General features: G+C 43.2%; 1 protein-coding gene and 1 non-coding gene across 6 annotated transcripts; both read right to left on the reverse strand.

Annotated features, from left to right (window-relative positions):
- Positions 1-724: 724 nt before the first annotated feature.
- LOC117141666 (mediator of RNA polymerase II transcription subunit 13) lies at positions 725-25,957 on the reverse strand. 5 transcript variants are annotated; one of them, XM_033305258.1, is made up of 14 exons: positions 25,832-25,957; positions 23,497-24,089; positions 19,217-19,532; positions 13,339-13,432; positions 13,193-13,276; positions 12,379-12,824; positions 11,625-12,309; positions 10,385-10,816; positions 8,586-8,766; positions 7,912-8,495; positions 3,076-7,852; positions 2,898-3,012; positions 2,723-2,838; positions 725-2,661 (listed from the first exon to the last, which is right to left on the reverse strand). In XM_033305258.1, exons 2-14 carry the CDS (start codon positions 23,563-23,565, stop codon positions 2,278-2,280), a joined length of 8,283 nt encoding a protein of 2,760 aa, XP_033161149.1. In that variant the 5' UTR covers positions 23,566-24,089; positions 25,832-25,957; the 3' UTR covers positions 725-2,277. The 5 variants fall into 5 exon arrangements, with proteins under 5 accessions (XP_033161149.1, XP_033161147.1, XP_033161146.1 ...); XM_033305256.1 differs by having other exon boundaries at positions 25,805-25,957; XM_033305255.1 differs by having other exon boundaries at positions 25,780-25,957.
- LOC117142155 lies at positions 13,015-13,156 on the reverse strand. Its single transcript, XR_004459547.1, has one exon.
- Positions 25,958-25,970: the final 13 nt, after the last annotated feature.

Consider the following 25,970-nt stretch of genomic DNA (forward strand, 5'->3'; position numbering starts at 1 on the left):
TGTTTGTATTTTCCTTTGCTTTGTGGTTTCTTCTGTTTTGTGTTGTTTGTTTAATTTTTAATTAGTTCTCAAGCCTGGAACTTGCCCTAAATTAACTTTACAATGAACGTGTATAACTTGTAGTCGCTCGCCTTTCCTCAACTTAATCTCCAAGTGAATTGTGGTTGTTCTTAGTTTAATCTAATCCGTATTTAGAAAATGTTCAACTCGTAAACTGAGTTTTGTTTATTAAAAAACTGTTCCCATTTTGGTTTTAAATCCATATCCATATATATTTTTCCATTTTTTTTCTATATTTTTTTTATTTTGGTTTGGTTTTGCTATGAATGCTTGTTGTCAATTGTTGCAGTAAATGTTTCAAGTTGGTTTTCATATTTAATTTTTCCGTTTTCATAAATCATTAAACATTTGTTGTGCTTTACACTTAATTATTGCTATAATTATTTGCTTTTATTGGCGCCCGGGCTTTTCGGTTTCCCGGGAAATGAGTGAGAGAGTGTGTGGCAACTGAAACCTTAGCTAGGAAAAACTCGGCAAGCACGATAATATCGATCTCTAGAAAATGATTGTAAGCGGTTCCTTATTTACAGCGGTGCACTTGCGTGATATATAGATATGGGTGTTCTACGTGGGATCTGGGCTAGTTGGGGCTCTGAGCGATAGGATACGGATACGGATGCGGAATACGGAGGCGGAATCAAATGAAATAATGATGAACAAACAGGTTTGCAAACAAGTTCGGTTTATTACACAAATAAAAAGAATACTAAATGAAATCGAAACTACTTAAAAGATACGCGTGTGGGGTGTTGTGTGTTTCTATGTTGGTGTTGGTGTTGATAATTACTAGAAAACGTCTTTGTAATCGTAGGTTTTGTGGTGTACACAATTTACGCTAATTAAAATACACAGGTAAAAATAATTTCATTGTTTAATATTGGTTTTCTTTCTTTACTTAATTGATTTTGTTTTAAACTTAAGCCTAGCGAAAATCGATTTAACGTGCAAACTCAATTGTGGTTGTTGTGTTGTTGTTGGTGAGTGTAGAAAGCTTTCCCGTTCTTTACAATCATTATTATTAATTTGTACACATTTTCGTTTAAGTATTCCATTATTAGAAAATTGGCTATGTGAGTGGTGTGTGTGTTTGTTGTTTGTGGGTTGGGTTGGGTCGGGTTCAGTATCTGTGTGAAGTACAAATGTTTCCCTAGGATTATACGAATACAAGAGACAACAAAAAACACACGAAATTAAAAACTGTTCCTAACCGCTCATGCTAACTCTACTCCTGTCCTCGTCCTCCACTTACTCCTACTCCTTCCTCTACGTCCTTCATCATCTGCGCTAGGCGTCCAGATATATATAGTTTTTATATATGCAATTTACAGTATACCGTTTCAGTTAATTATATGTTTTGTTGTTTCCGTCGTGTGAGGCGTTTAATGCGTGTGTTCGGTGTTGTTTTACACTTTCCTCTTGTATAATTTAAATTTAAACTAATTCTCGCTTTGCACAAAATTTACACAATTTATTGATTTAATTTATTAGATTTAAATAGGGTCTCCTCCTCTGCTCCTCCAATTTGTTGTAAACTAATAGCTAATTGTATAATTACACTTTTGTTTTGCTTTGTTGTTGCTGCTGGTTTGCTGCTTACGGCGAATTGGTTGTAAATATGTACAAACTTTTTACTTATGCTAATATGTTTCTCGCGTTAACTCCACTCCGCTATTGTATATATATGAACTATATGCCTATATGTGTGTGGTTGTTTGTTGTTGTTTGCTTTTCGCTATCTCATTCGCTCCTCTTTGTATATTTATAAATATTAAACTCTAATCGAACGCCAGCCTATGTATATGTATAAAAATAAAATTAAACAAACAATTCTTGCACTTGACACTTTTACAAATTCTCGACGACTAATAAATAGTAATGCTGTTGCTGTTCAAGACTTATCGGTAGACGATAATGTTGTATCCGCCGCTCTCATCGGTGATCTGTTTATGTTTAGTTTTCCTGTTGATTATGCTAAGTAATCTGTGCGTTGCGTTAACTGCTGCTATTGCTCTGGTTGTTCTGTTGGTGTTTTTGAATTCTGTTAACTTCTATTCAGGGTTACTTGGTGTTGGTTCAGCATCAGATCCTTTCGGTTCTGTATTCTGTTGTTCTTTGAAGATGTGATATAGCTAGTGGAAGTTCTGCAAACGGAAGCATGCGACTGCGTTTGATTGATTTAGTTTTTTAGGTGATCCAAAGGATCTGAGATCCCGGACCTTAGGCTATGGCAGCCGTCAGATAGTACAGATCCATTAGCGTCTGAACATTGATGGGCAGACAGGAGAGACGATCATGTGTGTTGGAGTCGAGCGCCAGCCAGGAAAGGGCATTGTATCCCTCGAGGACGAAGCGCAGCACATCCGCCGTGAGAATGGAGTCAAGCGGATGATCGTTGGCTGACTGATGGGCATTGGTCGAGTTGAGAATATCATCGGCAGACTGTATGCTGGGCACATGGAGATGGAGGGCTGTCTTCAGAAACACGGGACAAACGTCTTCTAGATGCGGACAAGCTGACCAGAACCATGCGGGCATGCGACCGGTTGGCGCCGTGGACACCATGTATCCCACTGATATGGGCTGCTGGTTGAGTGAACCAACCTGAAATGCCAAGGAAAATTAGTAAATGTTTTAATTCAGTCCAATATATAGGATCACCCACCTCCTCTACTTCCTGGGGCGGCGTGCACTTGAAGTTATTACCGCCAGCGCTCTGCCAACTCCGATTGTCATCCATGCGACCGGGACTACCATGATTGGATACTCTGTCCATGTGAGCTGTTTTAAGATAAAATTTAAGTATCCGAATGCGAAGACTGGTAATTAAAAACACTTACTGTCCCAGAAGAGATCTCCAATGTCCGCATCGCTAAAGTCCTCGTTGCCCTCTTCCTCGAATGTTAGGAAGTCGTCATCTACTTGCGGCTCGTTTTGGAACTGGCGCGTAAAGGGCTGCGAACAAGTAAACGGAAAACAATTATAACCAATCGTGTTAGATTAGGCTTGTAAGCTTACCGCACAGACGGCGCTAGTGGGAAAGACCAGGATATGGGTGCAGGTCACGTCCTGTGGAGTGGCCAACGGGTTCTGCATGGAAATCTGCGAGAAGCGCTCATCTGGCGTAAACTGGTCGGGCATCACACGCAGCTTGGCATCCGGCTCGAGGGTCACCAGGCAAGCACTCAGGATTGTGGGTGGATACATCAATGTACATTGCTTACACATATCCTTAAATTGCTTGGATGCCTTTTGCAGCTGTTGCTTGCTGAGCAAAAAACTCCACGACTTCAGTTCACTGTGTCCGATCCTTCCAATGCGTCCGATAACCAAACGCCACATTTGCGATGTCTGCGAGATGATTCCCATGATGAAGTCCATCAGTTTCTTTAGGGCCACATAGCGAGCAGGGGCTTTTCTCCTCCGAGCACGATTTGGCACGTCGATATTAATGCAGACCTTCTCCAGCATCTCGCCCCTTTCATCAGTGGCAGTGGCCAAAAGCCAAGCCTGATCCTCACTCAGGCAGTAATTGCAATACATCACCGAATAACGATGTTCATTCTGGCCATGCATACTTCCCGCTGATCTGGAGAAGTCCGTTTTGTCATTCCTCTCGTGCATTGGTGCCAGAACAAAGGGAGCCGTGTACATCTTGTAGGCCCGGCGATTGGGTTCATCCTTTGTCTTGAGAAAGGCCTCCATATTAGCCGCCGTACCAAAGCCAGTAAGACTTTTAACGGATTGGGCATGCACCAGATGTCGCCGGCACTGCGAAAATATGTTTAGAGCCAGGCACCTAATCTCGTCCGAGAAACGCTTTCGATTGCCGCACGGTCCCAGTTCCATTACCGATTCTAGCGATATAATCTGAATGTTCATCTGGGATCGCACTGAATCTGGAACTGCTTTCAGCAGTTCCGCATAGCAACGAAGTAGAGCAATCAGAGCTAGACGCTCCAGTTCGCAGCTATCCGAGGCGAAAGTGAACGGATTGACCACATAAAGGACAATCGCTGACGGGTTGATGTCCTCCAAAGTCTCGCCCATTCCCAATGGATCTCCGAGGATCAGAGCGGGTTTGGTTTCACCTGCTGCAGCGCCTCCTTTTCCCACTCCGGGTTCCTGTTTTATTTCGTTGTTCTCCATCGGTTGGACTTGAGTTTCTGTACCCGGCTCCAGCTTGATATTATCCGTTGGTAAATCCCCGCCTGGCAATCCGCTGCCTGAAGAGCTATTCGAGGAGGAAGAGCTTCCTCCTTTAGAGTGTGAGTTGCCAGTGCCATCTGGTGGATTCAACAGCGTTTTATCATTTGGCACTCGACTTAGGTATGGAGCCAACTGGTGAATAAAGGCAACTGCATACCGACGGATTTGCTCTGCCAGAGCAGCATGTTCCAGGGTACGCAGCCAATCATCCAAGGGAGTCGTTTCCCGATCCGCAGGCACGTTGTTGCGAGCAGCGCCTACTTGAAGGAAACCATCCCATCCTCGGATGGGTGTGTGTTTGCCCAGCTTGCACATCTCATAGGTGCTGCTTAGTTCCCGGAAATAGCTGCGAGTACAACTCACCACATGCTCGTTGTCCGGACACACCACCACGTAGACAACATCCCTGGCATAGGAGTACGGTTCCAGCAGAAACTTATCCCAATAGTGGATGGAGTGCGGTGCGACCGAGATCCAATCTTTCTCGTAGCCCACCACCACGGATGGTATCGGTTGCGGCTCACATTGTCCGGATGCACGGCCTGCCAGTCGATGGAATTGGCGCCAGGTTAGCGGTCCACTCACCGTATTGTACGAACTGGCATCCTTGGAACCTGAGCCGCCCCTGGATTTGCAATGGAATGCATTCTGCAGCATCGGCTGTATAGCATTCATGGTGCGTACAATCTCCTTATTGCTACGGGTGAAACCGACGGGAAGATATGGCCACTTGTGGACCGTCAACCGACCAGCGCCAATACCTGCTAGCTTGTGACGCAAAGCAGGTGGTGGTGCATGGAAAGCTGTGAGTTGCTGCTGCTGATGCGAGCTACTGCTACCATTCCCATGGAAGTCCATCATGTTGTCCATCCGCTGGTTTTCGAATGCCAATCTCGACTGCTCCAGGGCCAAACTTATAACGTCGTGTGCATCCATAAACTCTAGAACATTTGCAATTGAAGCCAATGAGGCAGTAGGAGCTCCATTGGTACCGAAGATCCTTCGTTGGCGGGACATTCGCCTCCGATGGGACTGAAGTGCTCTGTGCACCGAACTGCTAGATGTTTGGATGATAGAACACTGATCCAATAGCAGGTCAAATACAGCGTGAGCCAATTGCTCCAGTTGTCCACCAGGCAATCCTCCCGCTCCGATTTTATCCAAGGCAGAGCTTGTTTCTCCAGGTCCCTGCTTGATTTGGTTTTTCCTGCTAAGACTCTGGATGATACTGAGCAACGTGGGCTGCTTATTCCTGCCCGGATCATCCGCGATGCCCGTGATCTCCACCTCATCTTCGTAAAAGAGTCCAGCGCGATGAGAGAGTCTTCGATTAACCACTGCACTGAAACCACACGTACACTCCACGGGATCATCGTCCACATAGCCGGTGATATGGGGATTACTGCTGGGCGGCGTGCAAGACGACGAGTTGGAGCCACCATTTGGACCATGGCCATGTCCGGAGCCAGCTCCGGGCATCGAGGCTGAGGCTGGCGAACCCCCAAAGGCACTGATCATCCGCATGCCGCCAAAACCGGCGGAACTGGGTCCATTGAGCATTCGCTGTCCAGCCGCAGCGCCTCCAGCTCCGGAAGGAAAAGGATTGAAGCTAACCCCGGGTAGGGGTACATATACTCCGGAATCCGCTCCGCGAATATTGCCAATCTTTTGCGTATCCGCATTGCACACACACACACTGCTACTATCAAAGTTGTGATCCCGGAAGACATTTAAGGCGGTATCGTACAGCAGGATGTTAACTAGGACAGAATTTACTTCTGGTAATTCCTGAAGCAAGGACGAGGATCCGGCTGCCATCGCTGTTCCACCACTGGCAATGCCCGCATCGCCAGTGTACGGTACCATACCCATGTGCCCGCCACCTCCTGTTCCGTGACCGACACCTCCCGCTGCTCCGCCGCCCATGCCATGCATGTGCGGATGCTCCTGCGAGTGAAGCGGCCGGTTCAAGTACGATGATGTGGAGGTAGCTGGACTGGCCACAGCCAAATCATAAGGATATGGCGGTGGCGGATGCGTGGGGGTTGCCCTCGACATTGGACTACTTCTGGCGGCATACGGACCCATTCCAGGTCCCGGGGAAATGGGTGACATCCCCGCTCGGTGCATTAGCTGCTGCATGGAGGCGCCAGGTGGCGCTTGTGGGCAATTCAACTGATTCAGCAAATACTGACTGCCACCACTGCTCAACGGTTGCGGAACAGTAGAGGGCGTTAATGGTGTCCTCGGCGCCGCTGACAGGAGATCATGAAGATGCTGATGCTGGTGCTTCTGATGTCCCACACCTCCCGCTGCCGCCGCTGCTGCTGCGGCTGCCGCTTGTTGTTGCTGCTGATTCTGGAGCTGAAGCTGCTGTAGTTTCTGCTGATGCAATTGGATGCGCTGCTGAAGGGCCTGATGTTTTTGATGCTGCTGTTGTTGAGCTGCCGCTGCTTTAGCCAAAGTTGCTGCTCTTGATTTGTGGCTACTCCAGGTGGGTTGATAAAAGCATCCCGTAGGCAGAGTGAGCGGCGGCTGTGTCTGACTGGGGAGGTTCGTCAATGGAGCATATCGCGTCGAGCCCACAAACTTTTCCTGTTGCGGTGGTCGATACACATAGTCCCAGTCATTTATGGGCTCTTCCATAGGGCTACCCAGTTCCAGGTTATACTCCTGCTTCACCATCTTGGAGACAGTCTGGATGGCCACCACGGTGACGGGAGCTTGCGCGGTAGCCAGCATAATACTGTTGCTTGGGTTGCTACAGGCTGTTGTGGTGGTGTTGATACTACTCGTGATAGTGGTATTGCAGGTAGTGGTGATACTACTGGTTATAATGGTTGTGGTGGTGTCCACACTGAGATCCGTCATAACGACGTCCGTTTGACAGGGACTCGAGTTCGGGTGCTGCTGCTCGTGAGACGGTGGTGTGGGAAACATCTTGGTAAGATCCTCCGCCTGGATATTGCCCGCTCCCGAGGCAACAGCTGCTGCTGCCGCTGCTACGGCAGCACTGGCCACCGCTGTGCTCCGTTTGAGGTCTTCGATCGTATTGGTCACAGCACTGCAGCCGCCATTCGAGGGGTTGTTGGAATCGGGTGGTGTGTGGATTTGCACGCTGCTGCACTCGTCGTTCGAGCTTGTCTCAAACAACTGCTCCAGATCGTTGAGCGAGGGATTCAAACCTTCAGCTGTGAAGAGATTACCACCGCTACCACTTCCTCCACCGCTGCTGTTGCCGCCCGAAGATTTCGACGTTTCCTTGCAAGAGGGGGAATGCAATCCGGGCTCTGTCTTAATGTTCAGTCCCTGGAAGAAGCTGCTGCCATCGGCTTCTACATCACTGCCACTGGGAGTACTGTTGGCAATGCCCACTAGACCACCGCCGGAGCTGCCCGCCGCCTGTCCTCCACCGCCACCTCCTGCTGCGCTTGCTGACTCATCCAAGGAGAGCAACTGCGAGCCATAAACGGATCCTGGCGAAGGCATCACAGGCTTCACGTGGTTTTGTCCTTCGTAGAGGTTCTTGGCATACCTAGGTTTCCGTTGCTTTTCCATTTTCGGACGTTTCACCGTGCTATAGTCCCTGTAGTTGTGAAAAATCAATGTTAGAGCGCTGTTTAGAAAGATAAAGTCTATACTTACCAGTATTCCTGGTACTGAAAGTCATAGATGACCTCCTTGAGCCACTCCCCGTCGTAGAAGCTATCCGGATCCTTTAACGTCAGCTTTGGCGGGTTGTACAGTCGCTTAAAGTTGTTCAAGGCCTCCGTGGTGGAAGTAACACCTCCGACCCCCCGACCTTGAGCACCAGGCTCCTGCTTGATGGCCATAGCTGCCGATGGAGTCTGCTGCTGCATCTCAAGCTTCTTGACACTTATAGTGCCAACCGCATTTCCTCCAATTGCATTTGAAGGTCCGCCAGATCCGGCGCCACCAGCTGACGTTGCTGCTGTGGGCGTAGCCGGTTGCTGGGCGGGCACACTACCTGGACCCGTACCAAGGCTCTGGCCACCAGCTGGTCCTCCGCCGGCCGCATGATCCGTATAGGAGGGTGGCTCCACGCTGGGCGTCTGATGAACATAGGGCGAGGCCGTAATGCTCTTGTTGTCGTGCTGGTCCGTTGGCGTTGGAGCCGGTGTATTCTTGTCCAGCAGGTGGTCTATAGGCGTCGGCGGCTGTTGGAGATTGGAAACGGAAGTTGGCGCATGGGGACTCATATTGAGCAGCTGTGAAGTGGACAAAAGTGGACATCGTGTTAGTGAAACAAGTTGACTAGGGGTCTGCACATTGGTTTTTGGGTCGTCACTTTCACTCACTTGCTCAGCGGGCGGCACGGATGTCGGTTGCGAGTGCGCCGAATTCGGATGCGGAGAGGGAGCCGGCGTTGCCGGTGATTCCACGGAGGCCACCGGCATCGAGGAATCGCCGCCCAAGGAGTTGCGGGAGTACGTTGAAGCGCCGCCGTGTGGTGTTCCATGAGGCGTGTTTCCCAGATGTCTGTCGGAATAGAAAAACGTGTACATATGGAATTAGCATATTGGAAGAATTATCATAAGATCAGGTGGTGTCTCATTATTTTTCGAAAGGTTATGTACAATGTTTTATCTACGTATAGTGTAGCTATGGATTCACAGGTATGCGCGTATTAATTATTTAATATATATATAATATATTACTCGGAATACTTCAGCAGGAGAAGTGCTCCAAAAATAGCCATAGCAAAATTAATCATAAAACCATATCCATTGTTTTAGGATTAGATGTATTAAACAAAACCGTTACAGCTGCAAAATAATATAATTTATAAGAGGTGCACTTTGTTAAAGTTTATATAGAAAATTGCAACTATTGTGGTGTCATACAAAATTTCAAAATAAAGTTTGTATATCGATATATTCTAAATTTAGTTTTAAGGCACTAAATTATTTTGTTCTTGAAAACTTTAAAAATATTTAGAACACCCAATTATGTGCTGTTGTTATTTACAATAAAGAAAATCAGCAAATAAAACCAAAATCATTCCACAAAATGCATAAAACCTTAAGAAATCGAAACAAAGATACATGCGGCACCAAAACCAAAGTATTGAACTGAGTACTTATACTCAATCCAGTATCGAATACAGAGTATCGAGTATCGAGTATTTGCAAGTCGAGCCATGAGAAAATGAGAACGGCTATGGGGAAGTGGAGATCGGGGTGTACGAGAGTGGGGGGCCGTGGATATACTAAGCTAGTTAGGTGCTACAAATCGTGTTGTATGTCCTCGTCCTCGATATGGAAAATATTATACAATTTGTTATAATGCCGTTGCTTGCAGTCTTTTGTGTTTGTGTAGCGTTGCGTTTTAATTTATTTTGAATGTTGCTAGCTAATTTACCAATTACCAAGAACGATTAAGTGAATTGGAATTAGGAATTGTTATTTCAAGATGACGACGCGTGAATGTTTGTGTGTGCTGACTCCTCTTTTTTGGGAGAGGCGTGGTGAATTAAATGCGCCCCTTTTTGATTCCAGTGTATTTCGCAAAGGGCAAAAATAATATTCTCAAAACCAACCAACAAAATAATAAAACATAAGAAATCAAAAGGTTAACAGAGCGTGTGAACAGAGTGGAAAGAAAATAATATAAATGTGGATAAAGAGCGAAAGTAAGAGGACGGGTGGTATATATACAGTAGCAGTCAAAAAAGTAGCACTTGAGACATTTGCATTAAATTTGAAGATCAGCAATTCTATGTTGGAAAGCTGAAACTGATCAACTGATCATACATATCAAGTATATCTTCGTAAATGAGCCGCCTATATTGCTAGATTTTGAAATATAGATCCTTATGACATATTTCATTAATCTTTTATAATTTTTTGGGTGCACTCAGAAGCAAAGTAAATCTTTAAAAGGTGGCTGATATGGCAAAGTCAATTGTTGCAGAGTAATAGAATTCGAAAGTGAAATATCTCAAAACGTTTATCTATCAAACTTAATCCCATAGTGCTCTTATTTGATCGCAACGGTACATTAAAAGAGAAAACTGAATAGCGTTAACCTAAAATATAGGCAGCACTGGCTATAATGAACAGACGCCACTTCACTTCACTCCACTCAACACACAAACCTTTGTTTTGGTATATTGGTGTCTGTGGTGGTGTTGCTGTGGTTTTTGGCTCTAAAGGTGGAGGCCGTGGAGGAGGCGGTGGATGCCAGCGAATGGAGCAACCGCTTGTGGAACGGCACATTGTGACGCCGGGGAGTGGCCGCGGAAGAATTGGAGGCGCTAGTGTTGCCCAGGGAACTGGAATGATGGGATGATGCGGCCGCCGTTGCCGGCAGCACAGGTGTTCCCGGTCGCTGCTGCTGCTGCTGTTGCTGCAGATGTTGCTGGTGGTAATGCTGCTGCTGGTAGGACGACGACGACGATGATGAAGATGATGACGAGGACGACTTATTGCCACTGCCGCCGGTAACTGCTGCTCGCAGCGCAGGCGATCCCAGCGGTTGCTGCGGTCGCTTGTTGTTGCTAATGTTGCTACTGCTGCTGCATTGGGCGCTGAAATTTGTTTTTTGGTTTTGTTCGGGTTTAGACACTAGCAACACAATATTTTTAACGCTTCACTTTCGTAGCTCTGTCTCTTGGCTCAAGTTTTTATTATTTGTTGCTGCTGTGTGGGTTAGGTAACTCAAAAGAAAGTTGTATAGAAAAAAAAAGGAAACGCAAAAAATCTATTGCCTATCGCATGCAGAGATAACAGTAAACATATGGTCAACTACCGCTTTTAACTGCATATTGTTTCTAGGGTAAAGGTACTTTTTTTTAGCATGCCATCAAAGCGGGTTCGTTTTGGTTTATTGGGTTTTTTCTAATTTCTGAAGGGAGCACAACATCTCCACTACATCAAGTTTATATCGATCTTATATGCAATATAATAAAAATATTTGTTATATTAGAGGGAGCAAGAAGATTTTAAAGGGTAAAAAAAAACAAAAAACCGCGCGCAAGTAAAAAAAAATGAGGGTATTTTCAAAATCTCTAGATGTATGTAAGCTTGAAGTTCTTCTTGCAATAGCTGTCTTAAACTATAATAAAATATTGAAACAGAAACACGGTAAACTTCAAGTATATAACTTTATGTTATACTATTAATTTATAAAGACACATTTAAAATGCAAAGTCTAAAAGACTTCCTAAGAAGATACAAACTACAAGAATGAAATATTTTCTCGAATAATTCCAGACTCTTTAAAATTCAATTCGAAAACTTCTAGAGATTGGTTAAATACCCTTGCATATAGAGAGAAAATAGCATGGCAGGGAAAGTCCTCTATTGTTTTGAAGGAGCTAAGATATCAAAACTCACTTGGTGCATATGCAGGGTGCCTTCTGCATGGGATCCACAAAGTTCCAGAGCTTTTGGCGTTGCTGTTGCTGCTGGATCTGCTGCTGCACCAGTTGCTTGGAATCCTGCGGCGGTTTATTCTGCTCATTCTCGTCGCCATCCGCGGATGATGACCCAGTTCCCGAGGCGGGCGTAGACGAAGCAGCTGCTGCTGCTGCCGCCGCTGCATCCACATGGAGCGTGTTCATCACGCAATCCTGCCAGGTTCGTTCCGGCATTTCCACGGCTGCCGAGGCGGGTATGTGAGTATTGTTGGTATTGAAGGTGAAGCCCGAGGTGGGCCGTTGATCGTAGTAGGGCTGGAAGGCGAGACGTTCCAGGGCGCTGACCGCTTGTGGAGCTGCCTTGCGGGATATCTCTTTGGCGGCGGAAGATGCGGTGGCTCCGACACCTGCTCCTGCTAAAGCTGGAGCATTGAGGGAAGCTGGACCCAAGGGAACCGCTGTTGCAGATGGAGCTGCGCCCATGGATGAAGGAGCAGCTGCTGCTCCCGGTGGGCAGGAAAGCGAGGCCAGAACAGCTGACTCGGCCGCCGCTCCGGCTACTGAGCTTTGCATCTTCTGCATCTCGACGAATTCCATGTGCTCCATGTCGTCCAGGTCTGTGACTAGTACGTAGTTCGTGGGATGATACATCTTATGACCACCTGGGGATGAAAATTAAAGCAATTAGATTCGACACCTGGAGAGAAATTAATCCAAAGCTTTTCACTCACCCGACACCACTTCCACCACGGGTGGCACATCCGTGTTGTCCTTATTGCACAGCGGAAAAAACGAGGCCCAATCCTCGAGGATCTTCTCGGCTATGGGATCGCTGGCCTTATAGCTATTGCCGGTGAGTATGCCCGCAATTCCAAAGGGCGCCAGCATAACCTTTCGCGCGTGCGGCGGTGGCGCTGCCTTGGCCGCTCCCTCTCCGCCGTCCAGTCCATCCATGCTGGCTCCATTTGGATCCTGAGGATTAGGCACTGCTCCGCCTGCTGTCGCCGCAGATCCATTTGATCCTGGCGGAGAACTGGCCGCTGCAAAGGCTGCCGCCGCTTCGGTCAAGTGCTCCTTGGTCAGCGGACGCACGGCGGGATGCTCGCGCAAATCTATGGAGGCACAAACGGTGTCGCCGTGCACAAAGAACGTAAATGAGAAGGACAAGTGCTGGGAGCTGCAAAGAGAGTATAAATGATTAGGAAATCTGGTCTCATAGAAGAGTAAGATCAAGCCCTATATATTCTTAAAAAATACGTTTTATTAGATTATTAGAAAACGGAGCATTTTCTTCTAAATTCAATACAATTACTAAACTGTACAATGATGCACAATTGAATTTGTTATAATAGAATCAAATAGTTTAGGAATGTCGCAGGAAGAACGATGCAATGCCACAAGCTTCAATGCCATTGCACAGAGTTCCTGTTCATTATTCTAGGATATTGCCATATTGTGAATTGGAAACAATTCTAAGCATTTTCACAAAAGTTAAGGCATTTATCCGAACAGTCTCTATCTAAACCCTACATTACGCTCACATACCTGCGTCCAAAGAGGCGATCGTTGGAAGTGCAGGGCTGCACAAACCATTTTCCAAAGCGCACAATGTCCTTGGTAAGCACGAATCTGAGGAAAGTGTTGATTATAAACATTAGTTTGAATTTGATATTGACTCTCTATGCTTCTACCTCTCCATAAGATTGTGCAGCGCCTTAAACAGCAGCGATCGGCACTCGTAGGTGAGAGCTCCTTTCCAGGTGCCATTCCAAAGCGCTTGGTTAGCTAAAAAAGAAAATAAAATTGTCTTAGTAAGGTTTATAAAGTCCTTCAAAAATTGTCATTCCTTTAGATATTTAAATATTTGAATATTCTCGCTTAAAATGTCTCGTGTCAAAACCTTTAAAATAGGTAAAAGTAATTGGGCAATCCAAAAAATGTATGTAGCTTGTCAATAAAACCCTAATAATCGAATGTAAGGGTAATAATAATAATAATCTATGTAAGTAGATATTTAAGGTTAAAAATCAGTATATCTCAACTTGCGTTGGAGGATGAAAATCCGTATAATCCTATATGTAAAAAGCTTCCTATGCTCTAGGTCGCAATGAATCTTCAAGTGGTGGGTGTGTTTCTCTATTTTGTCAACAATCTAAACATCATTAAAATGTAAACGTGGAAAATACCCAAAACCAAGTGGAAGAAATAAAAAAAATATAGAAACAATGGAAGAGGCGTCTACAACGTAAAACAATCAACCTCACATTTTCGCCCTCTCTTTCCCACCCACTTTTCTTCTCTCTTTCTAGCAAGCCTTAAGAAAAACAAAACTTTTAAGGCTATTCATATTTGTTATTGTTTTGTTTTCGTTTTGCATTTGAATTGTTCTTGTAGGAAAATGACAAACAAACATAGAGCGAGATGGGTAGAATGCCAGAAAGCGAGAGGCACAGAGAAGGCCAGAAATAAAGAAGCATAAAGAAGCGGTGGATAAAGATGAAAATATGTGTAGAGCGCAATATGTAAAAATGCAGCGTGAGAAGTGAAGAGAGGTGGAGACAAAAAACCGCCAAGCAACAACACAAAAATCCGAAGCGGAAGTGCCAACACTCGAAACATAAAGAAAAGGCAGAGAGTAAAAGGAGAAGAGGGTGGGAAAAGGAGGGAGAGGATTTGTAAAAGAAAAAGGAAAGTCTAGAAAATTTTGGAAAATTCCAAGCATCCACCCCCACCATCTATGGACACACATACACACTTCCGAATATACATATGCATGGGGTAAATCTCTCTTTCGCTCTTTCTCTTCGGTTCCCACGCCTGCATTGATTTCCACTGCTTCTTCTTTTTGCCTTCGTTGGTCAACAATGTTGCACAGATAATTACGTAAAGGTAAACAACTCGGACAAATAGCAAACAAAACAAAAATGGCTTAGCAATATACATAATAACTATTTTTGTTCTATTTTATGGCTACTACTTTTTCCCTTCAATGAGATCAGCGTGAGTTTTTTTTTACAACGACGCTTAAAAACTCACACGCACACGTCGGCATAAAAGGGCAATGTACGATTATGACAGTGTGTGTGTGTGAGTGCGTGAGAGTCTGCTTCCTCTCTGCATCCTCGTCCTCTTCCTCTTCCACACCACTATTATTATTCCGCTATCTACACGTTCCCATGCCCACACATCCAATTTTCATCCTGCAAGCCGGCTCTTCTTCGTTTCTCTTCTTCTCTCAGGTCACACAACACGAACCCACACATGGAAACACTACCCAACGGCGAAAAGTTCAAAGCTCGCCAAAAATTATAAATAAATGTCCGCAAGGGTAGGCCAGGCAAAACAAAAGCAACAACAACCGCAACTTCAGCGGCTCTCTCGGCAAACAAACAAACAAAAGAAAATCAAGAGTCGAGTGAAGCAAAACGGGACGACAAACAAAAAAAACAAAGAAGCAAAAGAGTGACTTCCAGCAAACTATGTTCTCACATAAGATTTTAAAATTTCGAAAAGCACGAAATTATTTTGTTTTAAATGATATGCAACATTGTATCCTATTACAATTGAAAAGTAAAGGGTTTCTTTTTGTGGAATTTATACCTACAAACTTTGTTTCATTCAAATAGTTTCCAATAAAGTTTAAAAATCATTTATTTATCTGGCTTCAAAGGTATAAGATACGTTCTTGAATTATTGTTGAATTTATTTTATTTCCCCAACATAGCTGCTAAATATCCTGATCTTCCCCTTTTCCAATTTCTTGGCTTCGGAACAGGAATTGTAATCGGGTAAATCGGAATCGGGGAATCGGAATCGACGGCGACTGCTCAATGCAAATTCCACAAACACGTAGAAGCCGTCTGTGTGGGTGTATTTTTTTTAGCACGTGTGGTTTGTGCACATGTTGCTGCTCCTCTCTCTCTCTCTCCCACTCCGTCGTTTGTAAAGAGAGAGGTGGCAAGTCGCTCTGTGCAAAGTAGCGAGTAAGAGAGAGAGTGGTTGTTTGGGAGACAAAGTGCCGCTAGGCGTGCACTCGTTCTTGTTCACCCACACACGCACTAGCTTTGCTGCTCTTCTTGTTTGTGGCCCAAAAATTGCTATTTTAGGTTAACATTTTGCTATCGCGGCAGATCTTTCCTCTACCGCTCTCTCTTTCTAAGAATGTGTGTGAGAATTTCACAACAATTGTAACGTTTAATTAAGAGAGCGTTGTTTAGCAGTTTTGCATTTGCGTGACACATAATGAAAACAAAAAACGAACACACATGACAACAAGCAGCAACAAATGTTTGATCAAGGTCAATAATCTGAGCGCACACACATTCAAAAATGTTTAGTAAGCGCAATAACAAATCGAGAAACGAAAAAGCAGGTAAAACCACACGAATGCAAAAGACTTAAAAATAACAACTACAAAATGAGCAAGAAAGCGCATTGTAATTAAGCCCAAGCTTGCAAACCAGTTTAAGCTCATTGAGAGCCAAGAATCGCAAAAAGAGAGAATCTCTCTGCGAATCTTTCTCTATGATTTTCAGAGAGCACCGCGTAATTATTGGCTCCAATTGTGGAGCACACGCACACAGCTGCCCCAGCACACACACACGCAAAACTGACAGCTGTTTAAGGTAAAAATCGTATACTGTCGAAGTACAACAACAAACTGTTTGAGTACAATGACAACAAGTAGTGTGTGGGTTGTTGTTTTTGTTTCGAAACAGTGCTAGAATACATGGTAATTAGGGATCTCCTTAAATTCTACAGCATTTAGGTGCGTCTCACAATGACGTCCTTAAAAATGGTACAAAGAAAAAAAAATCGCAGAAAAAGCAAACAGCAGGAAGGGAATAAAGCCAACATGTAAATTAGTTTACTGTGAGAGTCAAATGCGTATTTAGATTAACAACATCATTTGAAACACACATGATAAATTCATCCCTATTCAATTAAAATGATTTATTCTTCTACAATGTAAAACCCAAAAAATACTTTCGCATAATCTGTGTGCATTACACATATAACTTTATCTCTAAAAATAAGGCAAACCAAGCTTGCTCTAATGTTGAATCAAAATTAATTCCAAAAATATAGGGCTACCATTTTACGGAAAAATCTGAATTTCATTTCTATAAATTTAGAAGACCCAATCGTATAGAAAATGTAATCTTGAAATATATCATGTAAATGTTATTTTTGTGCCACTGTGCTGACTGGCTGAGATTTGCGGCGTTGCCGTTTTTACGTACAGCAAATCAGAGAGACAGTAACAGTAACTACAAGGCGCTCTCTCTTCGCCTCTCTTCTCACTCTTTCAGAATTTCATTCACACGCACTTGCGAGCACGCACACACCAACAAGACGACAATTTTTTCGCCAGTTGTGTTGTTTATGGCCGAAAAGGCTATAAAAAGCATACGAAAATTCGACCAAAAAACGCAGACAAAGTAATGTCAATGCAATTAGTCAATGTCCTTGTCATTAAAAGTGCAATAAATAAAATAACGCAATGACAAAGGCTAACACGAAAAACAACGTGAAATCTCATCAGCGGTGGAAGCGACGTGCATTCAACTCTCAACTCCAGACGCTAAAAAATGCGCGCCTGAAAAAGGGGTTAACGCATGACGGCGGAACAAGCTAACTGTAAACTCATTGGGCCACAATGACGTAGGCAGATAACAAAAGATACAGTCAAACTTCCTTATCTCGTATCTCGGTCGGAGAACTTCAAAAAAGAAACGGTGGGCAAGGGAGAACTTCTGTAGCTCTACACGGATGCAAAATTTGTAGTTCTAAGTGGAAATATGAACTATTGAGATAATTACGTGTATTACATACGCTGTACTATTTATTTTTAATTAGACATTATCAAGTGAATAAGAAGCGTATTGTAAGATACTTTTAGTTTATATAGGAAACTTAATTAAACTTAAATTTTTTAATTGAATACATTTTAAAGACGAGGCTCCCAATTGAAAACAAAATAATTGGTGGGAATTCCTTAGCTAGCGTTCCACTTTATGATCTGAAGTAATAGCCTTCACATTTTTGTTGCTCTGTATTGTTTCAATTACTGGATAATAGGGAACCATTAAACTTCAATAGTTATTCTTTGAAACATTGAGAACTCTTTAACAAACATATTTAATTAAAGTTTTGAAATATCTATTAAATGGGTGGTCTGCAGATAACGGGATTACGGATCTCGGGCGACCTGCGGTTGCTTGGTGGGTAATGGAATTTGCCATGGAAAAGCCGAAACCTAAATTCAAATTCTACGTTGAACAATGTACGTAGTGTAGTACGTAGTTAGTGGTCAGAGATAATGAGGCAATAACAAAAATATTGAATAAATAGTAGCCACACGCAATGGCTGATAAGAGAAGAAAGAAATGGAGATAGGGTGTGGGAAAGAGTACGAGCTTCTTTCGAAGGCCAGTAGTGTGTATTGATATTGAACAACCCTCGAAGGAGCGAGCGAGAGGGGCGCAGAGAAGGAGGGAGAGCGCGAGAGCACCTTTCTTCTTCGTTTGCATAATTACCAGAGAGCGACGGAGAGCAAAAGAGAGAGGAAGCTAGCGAAAACATTGCAAATGACAGGTGACGTTTCGGCACTACTGCTTCCTCTTTCCTTCTTTTATGCACAAGGAAAAAAGGGATAAGATTTAAGGACTATATAGGGGTTTCAATACAAACTCGAGAGCCAAGTTAAAATATTTTCAACATAATAATTTAATCTAGTTAGGAACTATATATACATTCATGTTTCTAAGATTCAATTGCAAATTTAATTTGAACCTTTGCGAACCATTGTTCCGAAAAAAATGCATGTGTATAACATATGGATAGAACTTTTTATTTTCCGTGTGAAAGTCGGCGGAAGAGAGGAGACAACCGCCTACGACTGACGGTTGTTGCTTTTTTCCTTTCGTTCTTTCTCGTTTCTGTTGCTGACGGTTCAATACGACGCCATGTGAGTTGAATGACGCCAAAGGAAAATGAAAAGGCGAGGGAGAAAGATTGCGAAACGACAGGGGATGGAGAAAAACGTGGAGAGCATCAGGAGAGCAATAATAATAATCATCTGCCGCAATCGAAATGTATTTCGCGAGTTCTCTGTTTGTTTGTTTGTGTGCCGCATTTGTTTTGGCTTTTCTCACACAGATACACCCACACGCACACAAACCCGTCAAAGAGATGGCAAAATTTGTTGTTGCAATTGCATGCGATGGATGCGGCCTTGAAGCTTTATTAAATTCATCACCCACTTGGATGTGTGAGTGAGAACGAGTATGTGAGTGCCTGTGTGTGTGTGTGGGAGAGAAAGGGAGAGCAAGAAAATAATACAATCGATCTTAAATGTAACACATAGAATTTTAACTGGTAAATAGGTTTACCTATTCAGAAACTTCTATGAAAATGTCATATTGGTTACCTCGTAGCTAGTACCGGTCTACAAAAACCTGGGTACTTTATGACAGGTTTATGTAATTTAACGCTTTATAATCAGTCCTAACTAGCTTTCATAGCTACACACATTGTGTTCGAACCGTCTTCGGTCTAGAAACTTACCCGCCACTCGGAGCAGCTCGGCATCGACCAGTTCACTGAGATCGGGCTCCTCGCCGTACCAGAAGATCCATAGCTCCTTGGCGGCGGCCAGCGAAAGGGGCGGGTGGACCTTGGTCGACGTGGTCATCTCGAAGGTTAAGGCATTCGGGTCGGCGTTGTCCGTCTTCGTGGATTGGACCCTCCTCCACACGCACAGCATGTCCGCCTGGATGCATCGCGAATAGGAGCGCAGGATCGGGTCCGCCAAAGGATCGCTCGATGCGTTCGGTCGCTCCCCGTTAACGAACTTCCGCCACTTTATTCCACATAAATCAGTCTGTAATGGGTTAATAGAGAGTTAGCAGGAATTAGTCATAAATGCGTATGTAAGCAGGTAATGGTAGCCAGACTAATGCCAAATAGGTTCTGTAATACACTCAACTGATAACTATCGCTGCACTATCTACATATACATTTATAAGTCCCTATCATTTGTTTGCCCTGTCGTGACGAAAGTTCCGTGTCTGTACAATCTTCTTATAAATGACATACGGAAAATAACGCATTCCTAATTTAAGACTTGTTATGGCAGCTGCTGGGGAGAAATCTTAAAGAGACTTTGGATAAACTTCACCAATAACAACCTATTTTATTTCCGTTGCGATCTTACTTATGTAGATATTTACTGATAGCTGATCTTGCTGATATGCAGAGAAATATTTGTCACTAGAGCTACAAATACACGAACATGTGTAAATGTGAATAATATATATGAATATTCCCGATTTAAACCCTCCGTCTACTTATATAGGCTTAAGTTAAATATAAAGCACCTTTAGATCCCTTTAATAAGAAAAGCAATTAAACAAGTCCATTCCATTTCATGTACTATAGGTAGGTAAACTGTTGTTTCTCAATAGATCGCAACAGTTTGTGAAAACTTAACTGCTCTTTTTACATCGATAAATTCTGTAGGTATTAAAAATATAGCCTTCATCACACCCCATCTGACTCACTGAGATTACGATATTAAACTGTTTTATCGGTTTTTGCATTAAACGCAAATGCTAACGATGACGTTAGATTCAATTACGAATTGCTAATTCTGTCACGATTTGAGAAATCAATGGAAAGTCAAGCAATAAATGGATAAGCCTTTTTAATGTTATATGTAAATGAAATAATACAGAAATCTTCTATATAGAACCTTATATTTTATATATCTATATCTAAAATATATATATTTTATATCTTCAAGAACTTAAGAGTTTTGCCGAGTGTATTTCAATCTATGCAAAAACGATAATCATCTTGAATTGTTGCCCACTAATTTACCAGTGTTGCGAAATCTTTCAAATTACACACACACATATGTAAAATACATTCCTCATTGCACTTGGCAGCAGCAGCAACAACAGGCAAAGCATAAAACGACCAAAGCGAAGCTCGAAAATCTTCCGCTGCCTCGCAACTCAAAACAAAAGCACGAAAAAAACGGCAGAGGGAGGAAAGGAGGGGTGGAGAAGAAGGGGGAGCGAAAGAGGAGCTGCAGCAGAGACATGAGAAACTTGGGGCACCGAAGAAGAAACAAAAAGCGAAACCAAGAGAGAAGCACGGAGAAAAAGAAGAATGAGTGACTGACTAACTGGGCTTATGTAGCTTGCTGGCTTTTTAGCTTTTTTAGCCATTTGGGGTCGTCATTGGCTGCTTCCGTTGCAGAGTTGCGTTGGCTTTATACACCAGTCCCCAATTTTACAAACGAAATTACTAGTGACTTCCACACAAGACTCGAATTTTCGATTAATATACCGATTTTATTATCATCTGCTACGTGGGAAGAAAGGGATAAGCCCACCAACTTGAATATTAATATTGTATATCAATGTAAAATGTCTGTCAACAACGGAACGAATCAATATGTAAGCCCAACCAAAACCACAAGCTAATATTAAATAGTACATTTCTAAACCGTGACCATTGAACTATAGGCGCCTCAGACGCCTTTCGCAATAATTCAAGTCGTAAAGCGAAACCTAATGTAAATATGTATGTATCGCAATGATCTGTCAATATTTTAACGATAAAGCAACGTGCAGGCTTATTTCTCTCTGAAACAAAAGTTTGTCAACGATTATTAAAATCGCAAGACTTGTGTATTTCAACATTTTGAAACTAAGCTCCAAGTTGTAGACTGTTTGAGTGGGGGAAACTTGACTTATAGATGTTTTAAGATGGTAGAATTGTTGAAAATGGAAACAAGTTGCTAGTGTGGCAAGTGGCGAGTGAGAAGGCAGGCAAGCAGTGCAAAATCAATGGGCCAAAGCGAGATGGCGCCAAAATAAATAACTGCACCTTCAAGCACACGCACACACTATCGTACTTGCTGGCGGGCGGGCGGTCGCGCACACACACAATCAAAGCCGAAAGGTATTCCCCCAAACCGGCCATTCTCCCCAATTCAATTCTCAAGCCCTCTCTTTTCCGCCGTCTTGACGACAAAAATGTATGTTCCACATTCTTCCGCTGCTTGCTTGGCTGCTCTTCGTTTTTGCCATTTTTGTGTGTGTTTTCATTTTCGCTCTCATTTCGTCTCGCTGCTTTTTCTTCGCTTCGTGTTGGTTTGTCTTTTATTTTTGGTCGAGCTATCTCGTGGGTTGAGTTTTTCTACCTTTTATCTATCTTCCTCTCCCTCTCGCTTTTTGCAATCCTTCAACGAGAGAGGAGGAGGTCGTGTTTCCCTCTCTCTGGCTGTTATCATTCCGACATTCGCCTGTGTTTGTGTTTGTTCACGCGCGCGTGCCTCTCAAGTTCAAACTGCTCTCTCGCGCCGTCTCGCTCTGTCGCCACGCTCTCCATCTCGCTCAGAGAAAGTTTGGCGTTTGTTATTGTTTCGTTATTTCGTTGGCGTCGGCCCACTCCCCCCTCCTGAACAACTCTCTTGCTGCTCCAAACTCTGCAAGAGATTTGTAAGCAGACACAGGCACAGACACCGAGGAATAAAGAGAGCGGGGAAGTGGAGCACGTTGACTTGTATTGTACGCATTGTCGTGTCGTCGTCATCGCCTCCACTTCTTCCTCGACTATTTCATTCGGCATTTCTGTTTCATTTTTTCGGCTTCTGCGTCCCCTCTCATTCTGCTATCTCCTCCTTTCGACGCGAGATTCATTAAAGAAATATGCCAAAACGGAGAGACAATAGCACAATCACTAACTAGCTGGGCCGACAAACTAGTCGTCAGTCGTAGTCCCCGAGTCTTCAGTTTTCAGTCGCGGGTCTTGGGTTTTCAGTTTCGACTTTGGGTCTCGGGGAAAAGGAGAACCTGTTATGGGCCACAAAGTCACCGAGCCGCAGTCACGAAGCTACCCACAAAGTCACAGAGCAACAATCGCTGTGGGCTGCCACAAAGACACCCGTTTTTACTGCTACAGTAAACACCCGGAATCTCCTACTTTCAGTTACTACAGGTTTCTAGCAATAACAAGTACTTGAAATTCACTACGTTGGGCAGAATAAATGTTGGCATGAACTGAAAGCTACACGTCTCATACTAAAAATTCTATCTAGATACTCGACGAATTAAGTGTCTTTACGATCCACATATTTATGTATGAACATATATTTAAAATTTGAATGAGCATTTATAAAATGTAAAAAAAAATAAATGTAATAATTTATCGCAATACATCAATTTAAACGTTTTAAGAAAATGGTCAGTAATATTATTACTTTAACAAAAAAAAAAAGAACAAAATTACAATTTAATGATTAAACTTTGGCTATTTAAATAAATGACTTATTGAATACTGAAACATAACATTCGGATTAATGTGCGTACATTGCCACAATTTTATGTCTAAATAGTAAAGAAGAGAGTGGCAATTGACCATAAGAATGAAATAAGACACAATGGAAAACTTTAGAAATGGTAAATAGTTCGATAATTGGTTTCAACATATTTTCTTGTGACTGCATTTACTTTAAGTTTCTGTAGGATATTTGCGAAGCATCTGCAGCGATAACGATAAACAGCTGTGTCTGACCGGCGGCGTCTACATTTCGGCTGCCAATCGATAAGAGAGAGAGATGACGAGCGAGAGAGGGGTAATGGAGAGGAGGATCCCATGATCGGTAATGTAAATTGTTGTCTCCGAGTGGGTGACACACCCCCGCAGGCCAATAAGCCCCCCTCAAGACCAACCCCTCCTGAATCATCCTCACTGACCTAGATACTAAAGCAAAAAAAATTGAGCCCATTGCGAAAATAAGAAACAATTGCACAGAAAAACAACACAGTACTCACCAAGGCATAAAAGTTTGTGTGGCAATCCTCCAAACTTGCGCCGTTTGTCTGATGATTTTGATGCGTCATAGTTCTTGGCTTGTTTTCTTCGCACAGCAGCAGCACCTCATTTTCTCAACGTTGTTTGCTTATAGTGTATTGCTATTATTGTTATTTATCCAATGTGTTGTTATTTGTTGTTGATTTTGATATTCTGTAGTATTTTGCACATTTGCTTGCTGCTTTTTCTGCTCTTTTTATTGTGGATTTTTATTTTTTATTATTGATTCTGCTGCACGCACACAGCAATACTCTCACACACACACAACGGTATAGGCACGGACACACACGCGAGAGAGACGACACACACGGATACACAAATAATGAAGAGCTCTCTTTCGTCTCGTTTCTTTACTTTCGATATTTTGTGGTTGTTGTTGTGGTGTTAGATTTTGTTTGTAATTTGCTATTTGATGTTTGGTTTTGATTTTTATTATGTGTATTTTGTATTTATCCGCTCTCTGGGGAGAGTATGTAAGCGTAAACGTTGCTTTGGCAATGAAACACACATACTGTCGAATTAAGCATGTTGCTTTTGTTGTTGTTGGTTAAAGCTGGAATATAAGAAGAATTAGACTTTAAGCACACCTTTTCCCGCTCGGCATTTGTTTCCTTTTCGGAAATAGCTGCATTTATTAGTTTATTTTCTTATTGTTTTAACTTGCTTATTTGTTGCTACACTCACTCAATCACACACACATATAGACCACAATTACAAGGGTTCGTTCATTCGCTGTTTCATTCATGCAAAAAGAGAGCAAGCCGAGAGAGAGCGACTCAGAAATTGACTTTTTTCAGCCACAGGCAGCGAGTATACACCGCACACACACATTTACTTCTAGAAACACACAAACGACGATGAAAGTCGTTGGTATTTCGTTAATCGTTGATGTAGACAAAATAAAATAGGTAAGAGTTTTTCGGCTGTATTCGAATTCAAACCCAGCTAATTTATGTTTATCCAAAAAAAACTACACATTTAAAGAGCGCAAATTAAGATGAGTAATAGAAAAACACCAACACATACACTCGCACGTACTGTGAACACACGAAACTCGAGGCTGCGCTTATTTTTTGGTTTCGAAAAATAACAGTAGTTTAAAATATTTATTAATATTTTATCTATTACTCAGGCTTGAATTTCTTGCGCTGTATTTGGTGTTTTTTGCGCACGAATGACGAGTCAGAAATTTTCGAACCGACTGCGAACGCTGGTCGCCACACACAATGGAAATTTTGCTCGCCTAGCTTTGAATCGGCCATATATATGGTATATAGCCAGTACGTAGTGTAGTTGTGTCAGCGGCGAGTGGCGAGAGAGCAGAAGAGGGCGAGTAGCGGCCGAATTCGAATAGCGGCTTTTGCTCTTTTTGCCGAGCAGAGAGTGCGAGAGAGGAGAGAGGGAGAAAACAAGTTTTACCAGCTAACTGCATATGCATTGGTGTGCGTGTGCGTTAGTGGCGGCGGCGTCTGTTTATCTCGCTCTCGCTCGCTCTCTGTGCATCTCTTGGGGATGCAACCATTTTGAGCGAGAGGCAGACAGAGAGAGACCGAGCACATAGATCGATTAAATTAAGGGAAAAATCTCAAACTAAACTCGAAGGAAATCCGAAATTCCATAAATTATGCACTATACAACACTGCATGGCACACACACGCACGCAAATATGTAGAGTGCGAAACGTGATACATAGACGGGCAGCAGCATTCCTCTCACACACACACGCATCAAACATACACCTACATGGCAGAGCAACCACTTTCGTAGTTTTCCTTTCGCCCCGTTTTCTCTGTTTCTGGGCAGTAATGTGTGTGTACACATCAGATTTTCTGATTTTGACTTTCGGACACTCGAAATAGCCGAAAAAATGCCATCGATAACTAAAATCGCACAGTTGTTGCATATTCCTCTTTCTTACACTCTCCTCTTTTTCCACCTCTTTCATTCAATCACACACACACGCACACTACATAGGCACAGCGCCGGGGCAGCGACCGCTAGAGCAATTAAAAACCATTAAACATTTCCGCTGCCAATGCTTAAACACGTCTTGAAAATCATTTAATGATTTTGTGCCACAATTATTTGTCAACCAACGGCAGTTGGGCATTATTATTTATATTTAATTTGCTGCAGCTCTTTTTGCACGCACACAAGCATACAGCACACACGCACACCCTCTCACTTCTCGGGCAATCGCTTTTGCATTTGCATTTTTGATCACTTTTCTACGTTTTAATCACCGTTTTCGCTGTTCTTTCCGATTACCGATATAATCTTGACTTGAATCTTTACATTTTGTGCCACTTTATCTATCGCATTCGCATACGGAAAAATCTGCGATCGATTTTTATAACAATTCGCAACAAATATCAGGGAAAACTTGCCGTCGGCGGCAGAGCCAGTGTTGCCAGGTAGCACAGACAGAAACATA

The sequence above is a fragment of the Drosophila mauritiana genome, chromosome 3L, assembly GCF_004382145.1.
Source record: "Drosophila mauritiana strain mau12 chromosome 3L, ASM438214v1, whole genome shotgun sequence".
Taxonomy (NCBI): Eukaryota; Metazoa; Arthropoda; class Insecta; order Diptera; family Drosophilidae; genus Drosophila; species Drosophila mauritiana.